At 40.8% G+C, this 20,319-nt stretch overlaps 2 protein-coding genes across 2 annotated transcripts in view; one reads left to right on the top strand and one right to left on the bottom strand.

The window, feature by feature from the left end:
• Nucleotides 1-5,614, top strand: part of kpna5 (karyopherin alpha 5 (importin alpha 6)) — a 50,615-nt gene extending 45,001 nt beyond the window's left edge. The window contains exon 14 of the mRNA XM_063033408.1: nt 1,853-5,614. Coding sequence (XP_062889478.1) covers nt 1,853-2,040 — 188 coding nt within the window. The 3' untranslated portion in view covers nt 2,041-5,614. The remainder of the gene's footprint in view (nt 1-1,852) is intronic.
• A 297-nt stretch (nt 5,615-5,911) lies between these two features.
• The window catches only part of LOC134337967 (protein FAM162B-like), a 44,464-nt gene continuing 30,056 nt past the window's right edge, over nt 5,912-20,319 (bottom strand). The window contains exons 3-4 of the mRNA XM_063033420.1: nt 9,654-9,762; nt 5,912-7,499 (exon numbers count right to left, since the gene is read on the bottom strand). Of these exons, the coding sequence (XP_062889490.1) occupies nt 7,383-7,499; nt 9,654-9,762 (226 nt within the window). The 3' untranslated portion in view covers nt 5,912-7,382. The remainder of the gene's footprint in view (nt 7,500-9,653; nt 9,763-20,319) is intronic.

The raw sequence follows: 20,319 nt of genomic DNA, 5'->3' as shown, positions 1-20,319 counted from the left end.
GTGTTACGCAGCTCTACCCATGTCGATTCCACATCTTCCCGGCTTATGTCCTTCCTTTCTATTGCGTTCATCTCTTCTTTAACCAGCAACGCCACCCCACCTCCCCTTCCTTCATGTCTATCCCTCCTGAATATTGAATATCCCTGAACGTTGAGCTCCCATCCTTGGTCACCCTGGAGCCATGTCTCTGTGATCCCAACTATATCATAATCATTAATAACAATCTGCACTTTCAATTCATCCACCTTATTACGAATGTTCCTTGCATTGACACACAAAGCCTTCAGGCGCTCTTTTACAACTCTCTTAGCCCTTATACAATTATGTTGAAAAGTGGCCCTTTTTAATGCTTGCCCAGGATGTCGGCCTGTCACTTTTACTTTTCTCCTTAGTACTTTTTGCTTCTACCCTCACTTTACACCCCTCTGTCTCTCTGCACTGGTTCCCATCCCCCTGTTGTGAACTAACCTCCTCACGCCTAGCCTCTTTAATTTGATTCCCACCTAGTGCTAGTGCTAGGACCTAATGCTTTCCTGGCATATATGATGAATCAGAATCCAGCCGTATCAATTATAACTGATGTCTTAATGACAAATTCCACCATCCCTTGTGAAGGTGGCGGGTTTGTCGTCAAAGCACCGGTTGTAAGTGATACCTGTACCTGGCTGGAAGCCAGAGAAGAGTTTATTTAACAATGGTCAGATATCCCAGTTGCACAGTACCAAGTACCAAGTCAGCACAAGTTATTTGGTAAGCACAAGAAATTTTGCGGATTCTGGAAATTTTGAGCAATACACACAAGATGGAGATCTCAGCAAGTCAGGTGGCATCTGTGGAGGGGAATAATCTGTCAACACTTCTTCAGACCTTTACCTCTTCTACCTATCCCCTCCCAGTTTCTTGCTTCATTCTCGACCCCCTCCCACTCAGTTGGTCTCACCTATCGCCTGCCAACTTGTACTCTTCCTCTCCCCCTCCACACACCCCCACCTCTTATTTTGGCTTCTGCCCCTTCCTTTCCAATCCTGATTGAGGGTCTCAGCCTGAAATGTTGACTGCTCTTTCTGCTCCATAGATGCTGCCTATCTTGCTGAGTTTCTCCAGCATGCTTGTTCAAAATTTATTCTTTCCTGGGATTGCCAGAGTGAAGATTTGACCCTGAACTTGGTTATTGCTGTCCCTTATAGAGGACGTACTACTTAATAAAAAATTTTCCGAAATAAATTATGTCTTACAATACTTCTCTGGTTTGGATGTGACAGACCAATTGCACTGCCCATGTTGACTGGAATCCAGTAGAGTGGTCTCTGCTTACAGGACCTCCAGCTGTCCAGTGTAACTTTAACCCTAATCTCTTGAAATGCCCTTAAAAATTAGCAAAGCCCTACTCCTGCTTTTAAATATGACTGGCTTTAGAATTTTAAGTATCTGATATTCAGATATTTAAATGTTAAATGATTTTTAGAAATGTTGAATCAAATTATGAACCAAAATATATGAAAAAAATATTAAAGGGAAGTGAAAGGATGCGCAGAAATTTGTATTCTGTTATGCCTCCCAATGCTTTTATCTTCAATCCCCATTGAAATTGGGTGAGTTTGATATCTTGTAAGTCTAACCTGGCAGAGATAAAGTAATATTTAAAAACTGCTGTGATGTATACCGACAAGGTGGGCATTTACCACAGTTTTGCAGGCACAATGATTGAATGAACTGGCATATCCGGCCTTCTGAATCTTGATGCGAATTTTGTTTAAAGCCAATGTTAGTGACGTGTGAGATCTGGCTCATGAAAATCGTTTGAAACAATGGTTGCTACTTGTAAATGACATTGTGGTCTCTGTGATTTCAGGGCTGGATAAAATTGAGTTTCTTCAAAGTCATGAAAACCAGGAGATTTATCAGAAAGCCTTTGACCTGATTGAGCATTATTTTGGTATAGAAGAGGAGGACTCGAGCATTGCACCGCAGGTAGATGAGAGCCAACAGCAGTTCATTTTCCAGCAACAAGAGGCCCCGATGGAAGGTTTCCAGTTGTAAATGCATGATTGGAGAAATTGTCCACGATGCCACCATATTCATAACTACAAAATCCTCAGAGCCAAAATTAAAGAAGCTGTTGTAGTTGAGTTTAAAAAAAAAAATTAGGAACATTTTTGAAAGAGCAAAAATGTGTGACAGCTTATGCACTTTTCTATTTGCAGTTTAAGGTGTAATTTAAACTGCGGCTGTTGATTTCATGTTGCATATTTAATGTTCATTTAGGTATCTTGTCATATGATTTGGATCATGCATCTGAATTTCTCTGAAGAAAGGATGTTGGAGTGGCAGATACATCAATATTTAAGCTGAAATTACAGCCATCCAAATAGTTCTATTTCATTTAACTGTTTACAGCCCTAATTTAAGCAGAATACTTATTTATTCTTTGTTTCTAGAGCCTCAAAATACTGTTACAGGGTGTGGTTTCCTTTGTGTTGAATAATGGAATTGAACTCCAAAACTACTTGACCAAAATTCTTTCTAAAGTCCAAAAAGTGTATTCTCTCACTTCCATTAATAAAATGCATGGTTTGAGCAAATTGAACTTATCTCAGCCACTTTCAACACTAGTGTATGTAAGCAGTTTATAGGTACCCCCCTGCTGATAAATCTACCTCTTTAAATTAGGACGCAATTGTTTAAAAGTCATTGACTTAACGTATTTGTTAACAGTACAAGTTAATGTGAAAAACAGTAATTATCAGCATTTGCTAGTTTATATTTCAATATGAAAACCTGTAAATGTATTTATACTTTCTAGAAAAGAAAACTAATAATTGCACTCTGAACAGGAGACTTGAAATTGTAGCACTGCTGACTATACATCATGTTGTTATTTTAATTAGGTGTGTGTAGAATTCCCTGGTAGATTCACCCAATCAGAAATACCTGATCAGATTCAATATGTGAGCTTTCTCCTCCCCTTCCTCTCTCGTCCTGCTCCCTCTTCCCACTCTTTTGCATTTTCCATCCCCTTGCCTTCCAGGAAAAATGGATTGAACTGAGTAGAGATGTAATCCTTCACCAATTTGTGAAATTAGTTTCTTAAGTATTAACATAAGGTTTTTTGATAACCAGATAAGTGCTGATTACTAATTAATAATGCATAAATGGAACTTCACAACTAAGCTATTTGGTCATGTGATTCACTTCATATTTCCTCTCAAGTAGCACTGCTACTGATAGTCCCTTGAGGTGATATTTCTGTGTACTCCATACAGTTCATTTAAAGAACTAGTTATGTACAAAAATAGTACAGAATAACTTATTTTCATCACTAAATTGGTTAGTAGGTACCTGATATTAAAGTTTTAAAATAATGCTGATTAGAAAATAAGGTCATGTCACCACATTAACATTAAAGAATGGAAATGGTGGCAAAAGTGATCCTCTGGAATCTTTTACTTGTATTCTGCAATTTAAAATCACAGCCACAGTTTCAGATGCTATTTCTTCGGTGTTGCAGCAGCATTAAAAGAAAATTCTTTATCAGATAGTTAGGGCCTGCAATCGAGAACCTTTGGTGTGAAGAATGTTGTACAGTGATTTTGATTTTTTTTGTAAAGAAAATTTTGAATTGTGCTCTTGCAGGTTCAGTGTAAATATGCAAACGTCACTACTTTCACAATACTTCCCTACTAAAAATCCATTTTTTAAAATGGGTGACTCCATTGTTTAATGATTCAGAAGACAGTTTTAGTTAAATATTAAGTTAATGACTTAGTTCTATCCTGTACTCAACACAGATTTTGATTTAGAAAATCTCACTATTATGTATTTTATCGATTATCAAAATGTAAAGCTAATTTTTCTGTTGTACCATCTTGGATCTGAAATAGGAAGGAATGGCTTAAACATGATTAATGATATAGCAGATAAGTGCTGAACATGCTAATAGACCACCCTGTTTTGTTATTTTAAAGGAAGCCCACCTGTCGTAAGTGTGTTATTGGTTATTTACTAATGTTGCCATAAGTAATTCTAAAGAGAAAGGGAACAGATTGTTAATCTGTGTGGTTTGAAAGTATAAAAAAAAGCCAAATTTGCATTATAATTAAATGTAACTGCTGTACAGTGGCAAGTGTGTATATAAAGAAATAATTATTTGGAAAAACTTAAAATACTCCTTGCTCCATCACTAAAATACATAGTTCTAATTAGTATTATGTCTGTATTGAAATGAGTTTATTGTAAATGTTCTGATTTCTTTGCATTATATCGTTGTTCACTACAGCTGATGCTTTTCAGTGAAAAGTATCGACTGTAATACATGCCACTTCATTGGTTGAGGGATTTTTTTTTAATTACCATTATAGCTGAAAGCTTGAACTCAGCTAAAGTCTTGAAACTTGTAGAACAGCAATACAAAATTGCAGTGTGAAAAACTGTTTTATGCATGACTGTTTCAATAGTTACAGGTCACCAATGCTCCACGTGTAAAGTTGATCACAGTCGTGTCACTGCTTTTCGAAAGATGACTCAGATGTTTCATTTGCACAGTATTTAACATGACCAAATATTAGCTAAAAATCTCAACAGTATTATTTAAAAATATTTTTGCCCCAAGATATTTAACAGTAAACTTCATGAGGAATAAATCTGATAGGGATAAAGCAAAGTATATAAACATTCTATAAAGGGATACTTTCTATTTTGTCTTAACTGAAATGTTCTCTTGCCTCAAATTTATAAAGCTGTTTTTGTTTAGGTCCCTCAGTCAGTATCCCTGCTATAGAATTAAGAAGTCACAATGCAAGTGCTATTTGGCACTAGCCAAATAACAAAAGTAGCACTGTGTTGTAGCTTGGGTTTGCTACATTAGCCACATGAAAATACACAATGCCTCATTTTTTGAGTTAAACTTTGTATTAGCTCTCATGCTGCATCTTGCAGTACTTATGTTGTCATACAAAATAATGTGAATCTGAAAACTACTAATACTGTGCTAGATGTATCAGCAGACATATTTAAGCTGCATTTATTAAGTGACAATTACAATACATATATACTAGCAATAGTTGCATAAATCATAATTTCTAAAGAATTGAAAAACCTGTGCTCTAAATTAACATATCTGCATCATTAAAGCTAATGTTTTTGTGTGTGTGTATATATTTTTTTACAATGACCAGAGCTGTACAATTTGACATGAGTAAATTCATTCTTTATTGGATCTATTTTCTTTCATTTGGAATTACTACTTTCTCTACTGTTGCTGGCAACAGCCTTGGAATCAACAGTCCCAAAATCCTGCTCCCCTTGTTCTGAAACTTTCCCTTCTCCAGTTTGGATTTTTGAAAATTGTGTTTGAATAGAATTAGGAACATTGAGCCAAGATCAGCAAGGGTAAAATACCATGCAGAAGATTTCCAATCTGTTTCGTGCATTTTGTATATGTGCAAAGAATGTTGCATTTTTTCCTTCCACTTTTGGACTGGGGAATAGTTTTCTAGTGAATATCTTGTGAGCGTACACAAGCTAATTGATTATTCAGTTGCATTGAAGTGTATTGGATTTGGAAATATCTGGAAAGCAAAAATAAAAAATCCATTCACATGATTTTGATTTGCTGTTTTAACTCCATTGTTTTCAGTTGTGTGTCTGCTTTTGTGTTATGTTGCTTTAATCTTTTAAAGAAATGCTAAGACTAATGTCTTCAGAGGGACATGGAAATGCCAAAAGGTTGTTTGTTATTAGGGAGATTAGGGATTTGAGGAAAAATGGATCAGCCATGATGAAATGGTGGAGCAGACTCGATGGACCAAATGGCCTAATTCTGCTCCTGTATCTTATTGTTGACTTGATCCATGCACTAAAGCAATTTATTTTTAAAAAGAAATTAATTATGCATTTGTAACTGGTTGTCTATCTTTTAGTCTATGAAGAGCCTTTGTACGATACCTTTATTGAATTCTTTTGATATCAGTTACCTTGATTATATGGCAAGTTAATTGCAGTTTTGATTAGTCAGGGCATGAAGGGATATGGGGTGAAGGCAAGAGATTGGGGCTGAGAGGGAAATGGATCACCCATAATGAAATGGCAGAGCAGACTCAATGGGCCAAATGGCCTAATTCTGCTCCTATAATCTTAATAGTCTTTATACAATGGAGTAGCCGGATTTTGCACTAATGTCCCAAACAACAGAGAAAGTAGTTGCCTGGCTTCTGATAGTGCAGGAAGGAGTGATAACTGGAAATATAGGGAGAATCTTGCTCTTGAACTTGGGGGTTGAGTCAGTGGTAAGGAAGGCAAATGCAATGTTAGCGTCCATTTTGAGAAGGCATTTTGAACAGTTCCCTTAAAAGATGAGCTGGCACTGGAGAAATTCCAGAGGTGTTCACAAGAATGATCCCAGGAATGAAAGGGTATGAGGAGCATTTGATGGCTTTGGCTCTGTACTCACTGAAGTTTAGAGAATGAAGAGGGGAATCTCATTGAAACCTATTGAATGTTGGAAAGCCTAGAGAGAGTGGACATGGAGCGGATGTTTCCTCTTGTGGGGGAGTCTAGGACTAGAGGGCACAGCCCCAGAATACGAGGATGTCCCTTTAGAACAGAGATGAGGAATTTCTTAGCCAGAGGGTGGTGAATCTGGAATTCATTGCCAGAGATGGCTGGGAAGGCCAAATCATTGGGTATATTTAAGGACGTCAAAGATGATGGATGGGGTTGAGAGGGGTAATGGAATACCAGAGCAGACTTGTGAGGTGAATGGTCTAATTTTGCTCCTGCATCTTATGGTCTTTAATTCCATCATCTTTAATGTGTCATCCAAGGAGTTAACTCCTTTACTGAGTGGATCTATGTTCATAATGCATATTACAGTATGTCTTCATAGGTTATGTGCTCAACTTGTAAAGTAAGGTTTGAATCTATTAATTGTTGCACAACAAAAACTATTTTCTTGGGATTTTGCATTGGTTGTGAATCTCTACATACACTATTTATTCCCAATTGATCCAACCATTATTTTCTTTATAAAAGACTAGAAAAATCTTAAAAATTATAACTGATAGGAACTTTTGTTTTAATCCTGTATTTAAAGAGTATTTGATTTATGGACAGTATATTAGTGAAGGGTTCTTTTAAGATTTGAAAATCTTGAAGGTAAATTTAAAATCATGTGTGGAAGGAAAAAATGGCTATCAAATTAAAATTCATCTCCGTGGATTAGCAATTTTTTTATGGTGGGGGATAATGTGACAGTATAATATGGCTATATAGTATATAAATGTGGGTTATACACTTAAGTCTTGAGTTAATCATTTTTGGAAGTTTCTACCTTGCATGAATTAAGAACATCTGTATGACTTTTACGGTTTCTTTGCACAAGGTTATCAGGATTTAGCCGCAGAAATGGCAGTTGAGGTTTGCTGCTCCTTTTGAGCTGCTTCTTTCCATTTTGCCTTTTTTGCTTGATTCCGGCTGGCAAGTGATTCGTGTCGTTTAGCAGCCTGGGATGTGGAGAGAATACAAGATGAACAAACGCACAATTCATGTTCACTGGAGTAAAAAATAACTGCAGCTGCTGGAAATCTGAAACACAATCACAATGTTGAAAAACCTGGGTTTTCTTTGGAGTGTCGGAGGATGAGGGCAGATCTGAATGAGGTTTATAAGATTGAGGGGCGTGGATAGAGTGGACAGGGAGTATCTTTTTCCCAGAATAGAAATGTCAAATACCAGAGGTTGAGGGGCTGTTTTATTTTTACTGTGTGTTGGACGTATGGAATGTGTTGCCTGGTATAGTGGTAGAGGTAAATACCTTAGATAAATGTAAGGAAGATGGAGGGATATGGACATTGCGTAGTTAGGCGAGATTAGTTTGATGGCTTTTTGATTTCCTTTTTAGCTGGTTTGGCACAACATTGTGGGCTGAAAGGCCTGTGCTGTACTGTTCTGTTTTGTTCTATAGATCAGGTAACATCAGCGAGGGATCAGTTGGTACTGAAGGTCAATGATCCATTATCAGAACTGGTACACAAAACACCGGTGGGGCAGGGGTGAGCACGTTTGAGAGGACACATAGAATATCTGTGTTCAAAGTAAATTTATTATCTAAGTGTATGTCCGGATCTACTACCAGAAATTCATTTTCATGTTGGCATTCACAGTACAAAAAATGGAATCAGTGCAAAGCTACACACAGACGTACAAACAACCAATACAAACTGCATATACAAACAAAAATAATACTGAGAACATGAGCTGTAGAGCCCTTGAAAGTGAGTCAGTAGGTTGTGGAATCAGTTCAGAGTTGAGGTGAGTGAAGGTGTCCACACTGGGTTCAAGAACCTGTTGGTTGAGGGGGGGAAATTGTTCCTTAGTGAAGACAAGTTCTCAACATAGCCATTAATTCATAATTTAAAAATAAAGAAATGCAAAAAATAAGCGTACACCAGTGGGGAAAGAAATTGTTCAGTATTTAATTTTCATGATAGTCATTGTGAGAATCTTTAAATCCAACATGTAAATACTATGATTCATCTCCCATAAAGATATGACGGACTATACAGCTGTAGAATAGTTTTAAGGATTAGTCCAGAGATGTTTAGTGGGTGTGGAGAAATTCCTTGATTTTTAAACTTAAGCAATTATTTAATTTTTGTTAAAGTAGATTTTCAGCATACATAGGGAGCTAGGGCTCTTTGGAGAGAAGGAGGATGAGAGGAGACATGATAGAGGTGTACAAGATAATAAGAGGAATAGCTAGAGTGGATAGCTAGTGCCTCTTCCCCAGGGCACCACTGCTCAATACAAGAGGACATGGCTTTAAGGTAAGGGGTGGGAAGTTCAAGGGGGATATTAGAGGAAGGTTTTTTACTCAGAATGGTTGGTGCGTGGAATGCACTGCCTGAGTCAGTGGTGGAGGCAGATACACTAGTGAAGTTTAAGAGACTACTGGACAGGTATATGGAGGAATTTAAGGTGGGGGGTTATATGGGAGGCAGGGTTTGAGGGTCGGCACAACATTGTGGGCCGAGGGGCCTGTAATGTGCTGTACTATTCTATGTTATAAATCTACACATTCTTAATGCCTTTGTACTTGGGTGTACAAAAACGCGAGACCAACCCGAACGTTGCTGTTCAGTAGTTATCTTCGAAAGGAGTTTGTCTATAAATTTAAAACTTTCACCGCTGCCGCAGTGCGTGCACATGCGCGCTGAGTAATGGAGTGAATCGAGTAGGTAGCATTTAGAATGCGTAATAAACTATATCCAGAAATGGGTATTAAGCACGGTGACAGAATAAGCGCAAACAAGTGAGAAATGAACGTAAAAGATCCTTTAAACTTAGCACCTTCGACAAAACAGGAAATTGCTGACTGAACAGAAAATGGGTTACAGCCAAAGATGTCTGCAACAAAGACAGTTCCTCGTATTCCATTAAAATTCAGAAATATGATCCAAATTATTTGAAGGATGCCAGGTGAGTTTAGGAAAAATAAGATAAGTTTAAAAAGGTGGCGGGAAGAGAGAATAATGACGGAAATTTTTGGCTAATCTATTGGCATAAAATGATAAACAGTATAACTTCAGTTCTCCACCAAGATCACCAGAATTTCATGCATAATTCAGCATGCCTATTTTAAACGATGTTTTGCATACCTGTTTTCCAGATGCAATCATAGTAAAGCAGCCCAAAATGGTCAAACCAATCATGATGTAGCAAGTCTTTATTCGAGCCCTGTTTCTCGCAGCATTTAGTATCTGAAATCTAATGAGATCAAAGTGAGACTGTGTGAAATTTACACTGATTCAAAGGAATGCACCGTACTATCTTGAAGTTACTCTTGTAGTTTCCCACCCATCCGAGAACACCACTCTGGGTGATCCATTGTCATAACAAGTAAAGAATGTTAGACGCCTGGACATCTCGGTCACTCCAACCGGTATATTACCTACTCGAATGAATGAAACAGAGGCTGTAAGTCATGTGATAATGTGCAGCCTTGCTCATTCTCCAAAAACTACTTAAGTTTATTACTGAATTGGATTTCAACAATTGCAAAACAAGATCTAGACATTGTTGCCACAAGAGTGTGGTAAATGTAGTATTAGACCTTAAGACATAATTACAGAATTATGCCATTCAGCCCATCAAGTCTGTGCTGCCATTTGATCAGGGCTGATACATATTCCCCTCAACCTCTTTCTTCTGCCTTCTCCCCATAATCTTTCATGCCCTTACTAATCAAGAATCTATCAACCTCCACCTTAAATACACCCAATGACTTGGCCTCCACAGCTGCCTGTCACGATGAATTCCGAAAATGCACCACCCACCTCCGGCTAAAGAAATTCCACCTCATCTCCATTGTAAATAGATGTCACTCTATTCTGAGGTTGTGCTCTCTGGTCCTAGACTCCCTCAATCCCCCTCTCAAAATCCACTCTAACATTGGATGGTATTCTAGAAGAGACAACTGGTTTTGATAGTATACAGCATAATTATTTGAGCCAAGTATCTCCTAGACATGATCCAAAGCCACCCCTGTGATGTTTGATTGTGGAGCAGTACATATGCTGCTATTTATCAAAGTTAGCCAATATCGTTTTTCAAGATTACATTGCTATGTTGGCTTCTTATAGACCATAAGATATAGGAGCAGAAGTAGGCCATTTGGCCCATCGAGTCTGCTCCACTATTCAATCATGGGCAGATCCAATTCTTCCAGTTATCCCCATTCCCCTGCCTTCTCCCCATGCCCTTTGATGCTCTGGCTAATCAAGAACCTATCTATCTCTGCCTTAAATACACTCAATGACTTGGCCTCCACAGCTGCTCGTGGCAACAAGTTCCACAGATTTACCACCCTCTGACTAAAGTAATTTCTCCGCATCTCTGTTCTAAATGGACGTCCTTCAATCCTGAAGTCGTGCCCTCGGGTCCTAGAACCATCACCGCCGCCCCACCCACCATGGGAAATAACTTTGAATAACTTTGCCATATCTAATCTGTTTAAACCCTTTAACATTCAGAATGTTTCTATGAGATCCCCCCTTATTCTCCTGAACTCCAGGGAATACAGCCCAAGAGCTGCCAGACGTTCCTCATATGGTAACCCTTTCATTCCTGGAATCATTCTCGTGAATCTTCTCTGAACCCTCTCCAATGTCAGTATATCCTTTCTAAAATAAGGAGCCCAAAATGGCACACAATACTCTAAGTGATTATGGTGTATATATTCTAGCAAATGTATACTTTTAAATGATGCCAGCCATTTAAGTGTGGAAGCAAGTTGCTTTTCTCCATTTTGAATAAAGTCGACAAAGTTGAGATATTCTTTGAATTAAAGCTTGGATTTAAACCCTATGCGACTCGTGTTTGTGATATTTTTCTTGAATTCAAGGGATTTCCATTTAAGTTCTTTCCTCGCTTATTAATTTTGTAAAAAACTATGAAACTGGCTTCTATTGTTATGGTAGAGTGTCCTATCAACCCAACACTGTAATAATTATGTTAACATTGCCATCTGTCGGAGCAGTGCTGCCAGGATAATCAAGGACACGACCCACCCAGCCAACACACTTTTCATCCCTCTTCCCTCTGGGAGAAGGCTCAGGAGCTTGAAGACTCGTACGGCCAGATTTGGGAACAGCTGCTTTCCAACTGCGATAAGACTGCTGAATGGATCCTGACCCAGATCTGGGCCGTACCCTCCAAATATCCAGACCTGCCTCTCGGTTTTTTTGCACTACCTTACTTTCCATTTTTCTATTTTCTATTTATGATTTATAATTTAAATGTTTAATTTTTACTATTTTTAATATTTAATATTTGTAATCCAGGGAGTGGGAAGCACAGAATCAAATATTGCTGTGATGATTGTACGTTTTAGTATCAATTGTTTTGGCGACAATAAAGTGTAAAGTAAAGTACTCGCCAACCAGCTGAAATAGTTTCTTTTCTGATCTACTTCCAAAACCCTTTATAGGGTCATAGACCATATAGCCTCTTTAATCAATAAAGCAGAGCAGTGTTGCCACTTGCTGAGGAGACTGAAGCTCCATTCTAACCAATTTGTACAGGAGCCCCAGCGAGAGTGTCCTGACTAGCTACATCACTGTCTGGTATGAGAACTGCAAAGCATCAGACTGCAAGACCCGACAAAGGATTGAGAGAACTGTTGAGAGGATTATCAGGAGCGCTGCATACACGGGGCCTTAGCATTGCCAATGAACCCTCCCAACTATGCAACAACCTCTTTGCCCCCCTACCATTAGGTGGGAGATACATTAACAATAGGACAAGGACTGTTCGGTTGGCAAACAGCTTCTTCCTCCAGGCTGGGAGACCACCACCACCACCCAGGTCTCATGTATTAAGTGCCAGAAGCACCATAAGACACAGTACATAATGAATGAATGGTAACTTCAATGTAGATTAAAATTAAATGCTCTTGGCCATCATACAGTAGTGTTAGACTGTTTACTTTTGAACTTGTGTCATAAATGCACCTAATGTTACTTATCAATCTTCTGGAATATATTTTATTATTTAAGTTACTTGTGCTAATATTACTTCATGTGTTGTGTGAGAGTTAAATCTACTGTGTTGTGCACCTTGGTCGGGAGGAACATTGTTTCATCTGGCCGTATACCTGTGTGCAGTTGAATGACAATAATCGTGAGCTGGATTCCTCAGTCTGTGTATCCTTTTTGCCCATCTGCACTAATACCTTTGCTCAGATTAATACCTTACTTATTTAAGTGTCCTTCTAAATGGCATCCAAAACATGGTAATGTTTTAGAAATAAAATCTTGCCAATCCAATTCCCTATAATTATCTCTCACCTTAAACCAATGCGCTTTTGTTGTTAACTTGCAATGCCAGGGAGAAAAAAAATAACTATCTACCTGATTCATTGCCTCTCTTAATTTTATAATTCTATCACCACTTCATCCCCCTCCCCGTCATTACAGAGAAAACAAGCCCAGCTTATACAATCTCTTCCCCCTGTTCCCCCGCCACCCTGGGTAATGTCCTGCCAGCACAATAATGTCTTTATTATTGCAAACACCAGGAAATTTGAAGATGCTGGAAATTCAATCAACACACATAAAATGCTGGTGGAACGCAGCAGGCCAGGCAGCATCTATAGGAAGAGGTACAGTGGATGTTTCGGGCCGAGACCCTTTGTCAGGACTAACTGAAAGAAGAGCTAGTAAGAGATTTGAAAGTGGGAGGGGGAGGGGGAGATCCGAAACGATAGGAGAAGACAGGAGGGGGAGGGAGACTGTAGCTCTTCCTGTAGATGCTACATGGCCTGCTGCATTCCACCAGCATTTTGTGTGTGTTGCATATCTTTATTATACTGTGTTGGGTGGCAGTTGGAGATACCTCTCGACCACAGGAGGTATAAGGCGCTCCTTCCCTCCGCTAGCCTACAGATCACTCTCGGGGCAGGGCGCAACACCTGCTCAGACCCTGATCAGGGTCACATGAAGCCATGGGAGCAGGTGATGGACGTTTGTATAAGCAGTTGGTACAAGTAAGAGAAAATCTGCAGATGCTGGAAATCCAAGCAACACACACACAAAATGCTGCAGGAACTCAGCAGGACAGGCAGCAACTATGGAAAAGAGTAAACAGTCGACCTTTCAGGCCAAGACCATTCATCAGGACTGGTATAGAAACATAGAAACATAGAAAATAGGTGCAGGAGTAGGCCATTCGGCCCTTCGAGCCTGCACCGCCATTTATTATGATCATGGCTGATCATCCAACTCAGAACCCAGCCTTCCCTCCATACCCCCTGACCCCTGTAGCCACAAGGGCCATATCTAACTTCCTTTTAAACATAGCTAATGAACTGGCCTCAACAGTTTGCTGTGGCAGAGAATTCCACAGATTCACCACTCGCTATGTGAAGAAGTTTTTCCTCATCTCGGTCCTAAAAGGCTTCCCCTCTATCCTCAAACTGTGGCCCCTCGTTCTGGACTTGCCCAACATCGGGAACAATCTTCCTGCATCTAGCCTGTCCAATCCCTTTAGGATTTTATACGTTTCAATAAGATCCCCCCTGAATCTTCTAAATTCCAACGAGTATAAGCCTAGTTGATCCAGTCTTTCATCATATGAAAGTCCTGCCATCCCAGGAATCAATCTGGTGAACCTTCTTTGTACTCCCTCTATGGCAAGGATGTCTTTCCTCAGATTAGGGGACCAAAACTGCACACAATACTCCAGGTGTGGTCTCACCAAGGCCTTGTACAACTGCAGTAGTACCTCCCTGCTGCTGTACTCGAATCCTCTCGCTATAAATGCCAGCATACCATTCGCCTTTTTCACTGCCTGCTGTACCTGCATGCCCACCTTCAATGACTGGTGTATAATGACACCCTGGTCTTGTTGCACCTCCCCTTTTCCTAATCGGCCACCATTCAGATAATAATCTGTTTTCCTGTTTTTGCCACCAAAGTGGATAACCTCACATTTATCCACATTAAATTGCATCTGCCATGAATTTGCCCACTCACCCAACCTATCCAAGTCACTCTGCATTCTCTTAGCATCCTCCTCACTGCTAACACTGCCGCCCAACTTTGTGTCATCCGCAAACTTGGAGATGCTGCATTTAATTCCCTCATCCAAGTCATTAATATATATTGTAAACAACTGGGGTCCCAGCACTGAGCCTTGCGGTACCCCACTAGTCACCACCCGCCATTCTGAAAAGGTCCCGTTTATTCCCACTCTTTGCTTCCTGTCTGCCAACCAATTCTCTATCCATATCAATAGAGAATTGGTTGGCAGACAGGAAGCAAGGAGTGGGAATAATGTAGCAATCAGAGTTGCACAATTATCAGCCTAACCAAGATTTTATAAAGCTGCAACATAATGGCGAGCTCTTGTACTTTATGCCTGGACCTATGAGGCAGTTAGGCCCACATGCCTTCTTCACAAGCCAATTGACGTGCGTTGCCAATTTCAGGGAACAATGAACTTGGTCCCTTAACTTGGTTCACTTTTTAACATTATCCTTTACTGTATATGCCCTAATCCCTTTTTGATCTCTTTTTTCAAAATCTATCACCTCACACTTGTCCAATTTGCCAACAGATCTATATACTGCTGTAACCCTAATCTTCCTCACTACCCAAAACATAAAAATTTCTTTTTGTCTTTTAGTCAGTTGTATTCCGCATACATTTGTAATTCATAACATTTGATCAGAATCAGGGTTAAAATCAATGACGTACAGTTTGTTGCAAAAGTTGTCGTCTATGTGGCAGCCGTACATTGTAATATATTGAGAGAGAAAAAACGTGGATTACAGTAAGTGTATGTATTAATGTGTGTGTGTGTATGTGTGTATATACATGGTTAAATTAAATAACAAGTGCAAAAACAGAAATTTTAAGAAGTGATGAGGTAGTGTTCATGGGTTCAATGTCCATTAAGGAATCATGGCAGAGGGGAAGAAGCTGTTCCTGAATCGCTGAGTGTGTGCCTTCAGGCTTCTGTCCCTCCATCCTGATGATAACAAAGAATCCTTCTTTGAATGAAAAGAACCCTAGATTTTCTAATCCATCTTCCTGCCTCTCATTGTGATGGTACCGTGAAGGATCTTTGCTACTTCCTGACCTAGTTATAAGCAATCAGAAATGAATAAATATTTGGTCTTTTCCATAGCTTACAGGCATTATTAATCGAAAACTTGTGATCCAATTGATTTCTATAATAGTAAATGAATGGACAGATGGAGTTTCTGGCCTGGCTTGCTTGGCAAGCATCGAAAGCAGACAGATTGCAGACCAAGCTCTAATGTTCTGTTACTGAGTGAGATAAAGGCAGGCAAATGCAATTTAATTTGTTTGCAATACAACATTCTAGGATAATTTAGATTTAGTGAGACAGCAGGGTAACAGGCCCTCCAGTCCAGTGAGCCCTCGCCACCCAATTTCACCCATTTGACCAATTGACCTACTAACCCATACGCCTTTGGAGTGTGGGAGGAAACCCACTCAAGTCAAGTCAAGTCAAGTCACTTTTATTGTCATTTCAACCATGTGCTGGTACAGTGCACAGTAAAAACAAAACAACGATCCTCCAGGCCCATGGTGCTACATGAAACAACACAAAACTACACTAGACTTCAGACCTACAAGGGACTACATAAAGTGCACAAAACAGTGCAAGGCAGTACAATAATTAATAAACAAGACAATAGGCACAGTAAAGGACAAATTACAATATAATAATAAACGATGTAAATGTAAATGTAAACAATGTTTTAGCTTTGTCAGAGGAGTACAAACTCCTTACAGTCAGTGACAGAACTGAACCGGGATCGTTGGCCCCGTAATAACATTACACTGACTACTACCCTGTGATAGTGTTACACTGCCCACTACCCCATAATAGCATTACACTGACTGCTACCCTGTAATAGTGTTAGATAGGTAGATAGAATAGTACAGCACAGTACAGGCCCTTCGGCCCACAATGTTGTGCCGACCCTCAAACCCTGCCTCCCATATAAGCCCCCACCTTAAATTCTTCCATTATGCCTCCACCACTGACTCAGGCAGTGCATTCCACGCACAAACCACTCTCTGAGTAAAAAACCTTCCTCTAATATCCCTCTTGAACTTCCCACCCCTTACCTTAAAGCCATGTCCTCTTGTATTGAGCAGTGGTGCCCTGGGGAAGAGGCACTGGCTATCCACTCTATCTATTCCTCTTATTATCTTGTACACCTCTATCATGTCTCCTCTCATCCTCCTTCTCTCCAAAGAGTAAAGCCCTAGCTCCCTTAATCTCTGATCATAATCCATACTCTCTAAGCCAGACAGCATCCTGGTAAATCTCCTCTGTCCCCGTTCCAATGCTTCCACATCCTTCCTATAGAGAGGTGACCAGAACTGGACACAGTACTCCAAGTGTGGCCTAACCAGAGTTTTATAGAGCTGCATCATTACATCGCGACTCTTAAACTCTATCCCTCGACTTATGAAAGCTAACACCCCATAAGCTTTCTTAACTACCCTATCCACCTGTGAGGCAACTTTCAGGGATTTGTGGACATGTACCCTGAGATCCCTCTGCTCCTCCACACTACCAAGTATCCTGCCATTTACTTTGTACTCTGCCTTGGAGTTTGTCCTTCCAAAGTGTACCACCTCACATGTCTCCGGGTTGAAGTCCATCTGCCACTTCTCAGCCCACTCCTGCATCCTATCAATGTCTCTCTGCAACCTTTGACAATCCTCTACACTATCTACAACAACACCAACCTTTGTGTCATCTGCAAACTTGCCAACCCACCCTTCTACCCCCACATCCAGGTCGTTAATAAAAATCACGAAAAGTAGAGGTCCCAGGACAGATCCTTGTGGGACATCTCTAGTCACAATCCTCCAATCTGAATGTACTCCCTCCACCACCCCCCACTTCCTTCTGCAGGCAAGCCAATTCTGAATCCACCTGGCCAAATTTCCCTGGATCCCATGCCTTCTAACTTTCTGAATAAGCCTACCGTGTGGAACCTTGTCAAATGCCTTACTAAAATCCATATAGATCACATCCACTGCACTACCCTCATCTATATGCCTGGTCACCTCCTCAAAGATCTCTATCAGGCTTTTTAGACACGATCTGCCCTTCACAAAGCCATGCTGACTGTCCCTGATCAGACCATGATTCTCTAAATGCCTATAGATCCTGTCTCTAAGAATCTTTTCCAACAGCTTTTCCACCACAGACATAAGGCTCACTGGTCTATAATTAGCCGGACTATCCCTACTACCTTTTTGGAACAAGGGGACAACATTCGCCTCCCTCCAGTCCTCCGGTACCATTCCCGTGGACAATGAGGACATAAAGATCCTAGCCAGAGGCTCAGCAATCTCTTCTCTCGCCTCATGGAGCAGCCTGGGGAATATTCCGTCAGGCCCTGGGGACTTATCTGTCCTAATATATTTTAACAACTCCAACACCTCCTCTCCCTTAATATCAACATGCTCCAGAACATCAACCTCACTCATATTGTCCTCACCATCATCAAGTTCCCTCTCATTGGTGAATACCGGAGAAGTATTCACTGAGGACCTCGCTCACTTCCACAGCCTTCAGGCACATCTTCCCACCTTCATCTCTAATCGGTCCTACCTTCACTCCTGTCAACCTTTTGCTCTTCACATAACTGAAGAATGCCTTGGGGTTTTCCTTTACCCCACTCGCCAAGGCCTTCTCATGCCCCCTTCTTGCTCTTCTCAGCCCCTTAAGCTCCTTTCTTGCTTCCCTATATTCCTCAATAGACCCATCTGATCCTTGCTTCCTAAACCTCATGTATGCTGCCTTCTTCCACCTGACTAGATTTTCCACCTCACTTGTCACCCATGGTTCCTTCACCCTACCATTCTTTATCTTCCTCACCGGGACAAATTTATCCCTAACATCCCGCAAGAGATCTCTAAACATCGACCACATGTCCATAGTACATTTCCCTGCAAAAACATCATCCCATAAGTTCTAGCCTTATAGCCTCATAATTTGCCTTTCGTCAATTAAAAATTTTCCTGTCCTCTCTGATTCTATCCTTTTCCATGATAATGCTAAAGGCCAGGGAGTGGTGGTCACTGTCCCCCAGATGCTCACCCATTGACAGATCTGTGACCTGACCCGGTTCATTACCTAGTACTAGATCTAGTATGGCATTCCCCCTGGTCGGCCTGTCCACATACTGTGACAGGAATCTGTCCTGGACACACTTAACAAATTCTGCCCCATCTAAACCCTTGGAACTAATCAGGTGCCAATCAATATTAGGGAAGTTAAAGTCACCCATGATAACAACCCTGTTATTTTTGCACCTTTCCTAAATCTGCCTCCCAATCTGCTCCTCTGTATCTCTGCTGCTACCAGGGGGCCTATAGAATACCCCCAATAGAGTAACTGCTCCCTTCCTATTCCTGACTTCCACCCATATTGACTCAAAAGAGGATCCTGCTACATTACCCACCCTTTCTGTAGCTGTAATAGTATCCCTGACCAGTAATGCCACCCCTCCTCCCCTTTTCCCCCCTCTCTATCCCTTTTAAAGCACTGAAATCCTGGAATATTGAGAATCCATTCCTGCCCTGGTGCCAGCCAAGTCTCTGTAATGGCCACTACATCATAATTCCATGTATGTATCCAAGCTCTCAGTTCATCACCTTTGTTCCTGATGCTTCTTTCATTGACGTACACACATTTCAGCCCTTCTACCTTACTGTCTTTACACCGTTTATTCTGCTTCTCTTTCCTCAAAGCCTCTCTGTATGTTAGATCTGGCTTTACTCCATGCACTTTTTTCACTGCTCTATCACTCTGGGTCCCATCCCCCTCACAAATTAGTTTAAACCCTCCCAAACCATGCTAGCAAACCTACCTGCAAGGATATTGCTCTCCCTCGAGTTCAGGTGCGACCCATCCAATCTGTACAGGTCCCACCTTCCCCAACCACTACCCCGTAACAGCGTTACACTGACCACTACCCTGATGGAAAGCCAGACATTCACAGAGAGAACGTGCAAACTCCTTTCAGATGACGCTGGCAATGAACTCTGAACTCTAATGCCCCGAGATGTCATAGTGTGGTGCTAACCGCTAGCTACACTCTGGTGTAAGATGTACCTGATATAGGATCCCAGCTGATGTACAAGAGCAAGGACATCATGATGAACCTTTATAAAATGCTGGTTTGATTCTCTGGCCTCCATCAGTTAGAGGTGACCAGGGATATTGCATCCTAGCTGCCGGATACGCGAGCCTGGGCAGTATGATTATGGAGAGGAAGCTTTTGCCCGTGCAGAAAGATTCCCCTCTCCATGCATCTGATAAATCCAAAGGAACGGCTGAGACCGACACAATTTGGTACGAGCAGCATTGCAGGAGTTGCCAGTCAGCATTGAACTCAATGCAGAACTGCCTCAGGGACTCCAGTTCAGGATTTTACCCTTGGAATTTACTTTTGAAGCCTTCCCCATCAGTGGGTTTAGCCACAAGGTTTGAGGTCAGAGTTCCTTCTCCTAGATGAGCTGCCAACCATGGCTGACGAGCCCCATCTGCCCGAAGCGACTGGTTTTAAGGTACCAGTAACCCACCTTTGCCCCTTCTCCTGTCAGTAGAAATTGTTCCACCGGGATTAGTAGCTAAGCCACATATGAAGGCCAGGAGCCTGACTTGGTTGTCAGAGGCTAATTGAGGAACATGTCATTGGGAGCATTTAATAGCTTTAATAGGTGGTGGGAGCTTGACCCCAATACCTGCCCCAGCTGTAACAAC

Source organism: Mobula hypostoma, chromosome 2, assembly GCF_963921235.1.
Source record: "Mobula hypostoma chromosome 2, sMobHyp1.1, whole genome shotgun sequence".
Lineage (NCBI taxonomy): Eukaryota > Metazoa > Chordata > Chondrichthyes > Myliobatiformes > Myliobatidae > Mobula > Mobula hypostoma.
This window is presented reverse-complemented; position numbering and strand designations above follow the sequence as displayed.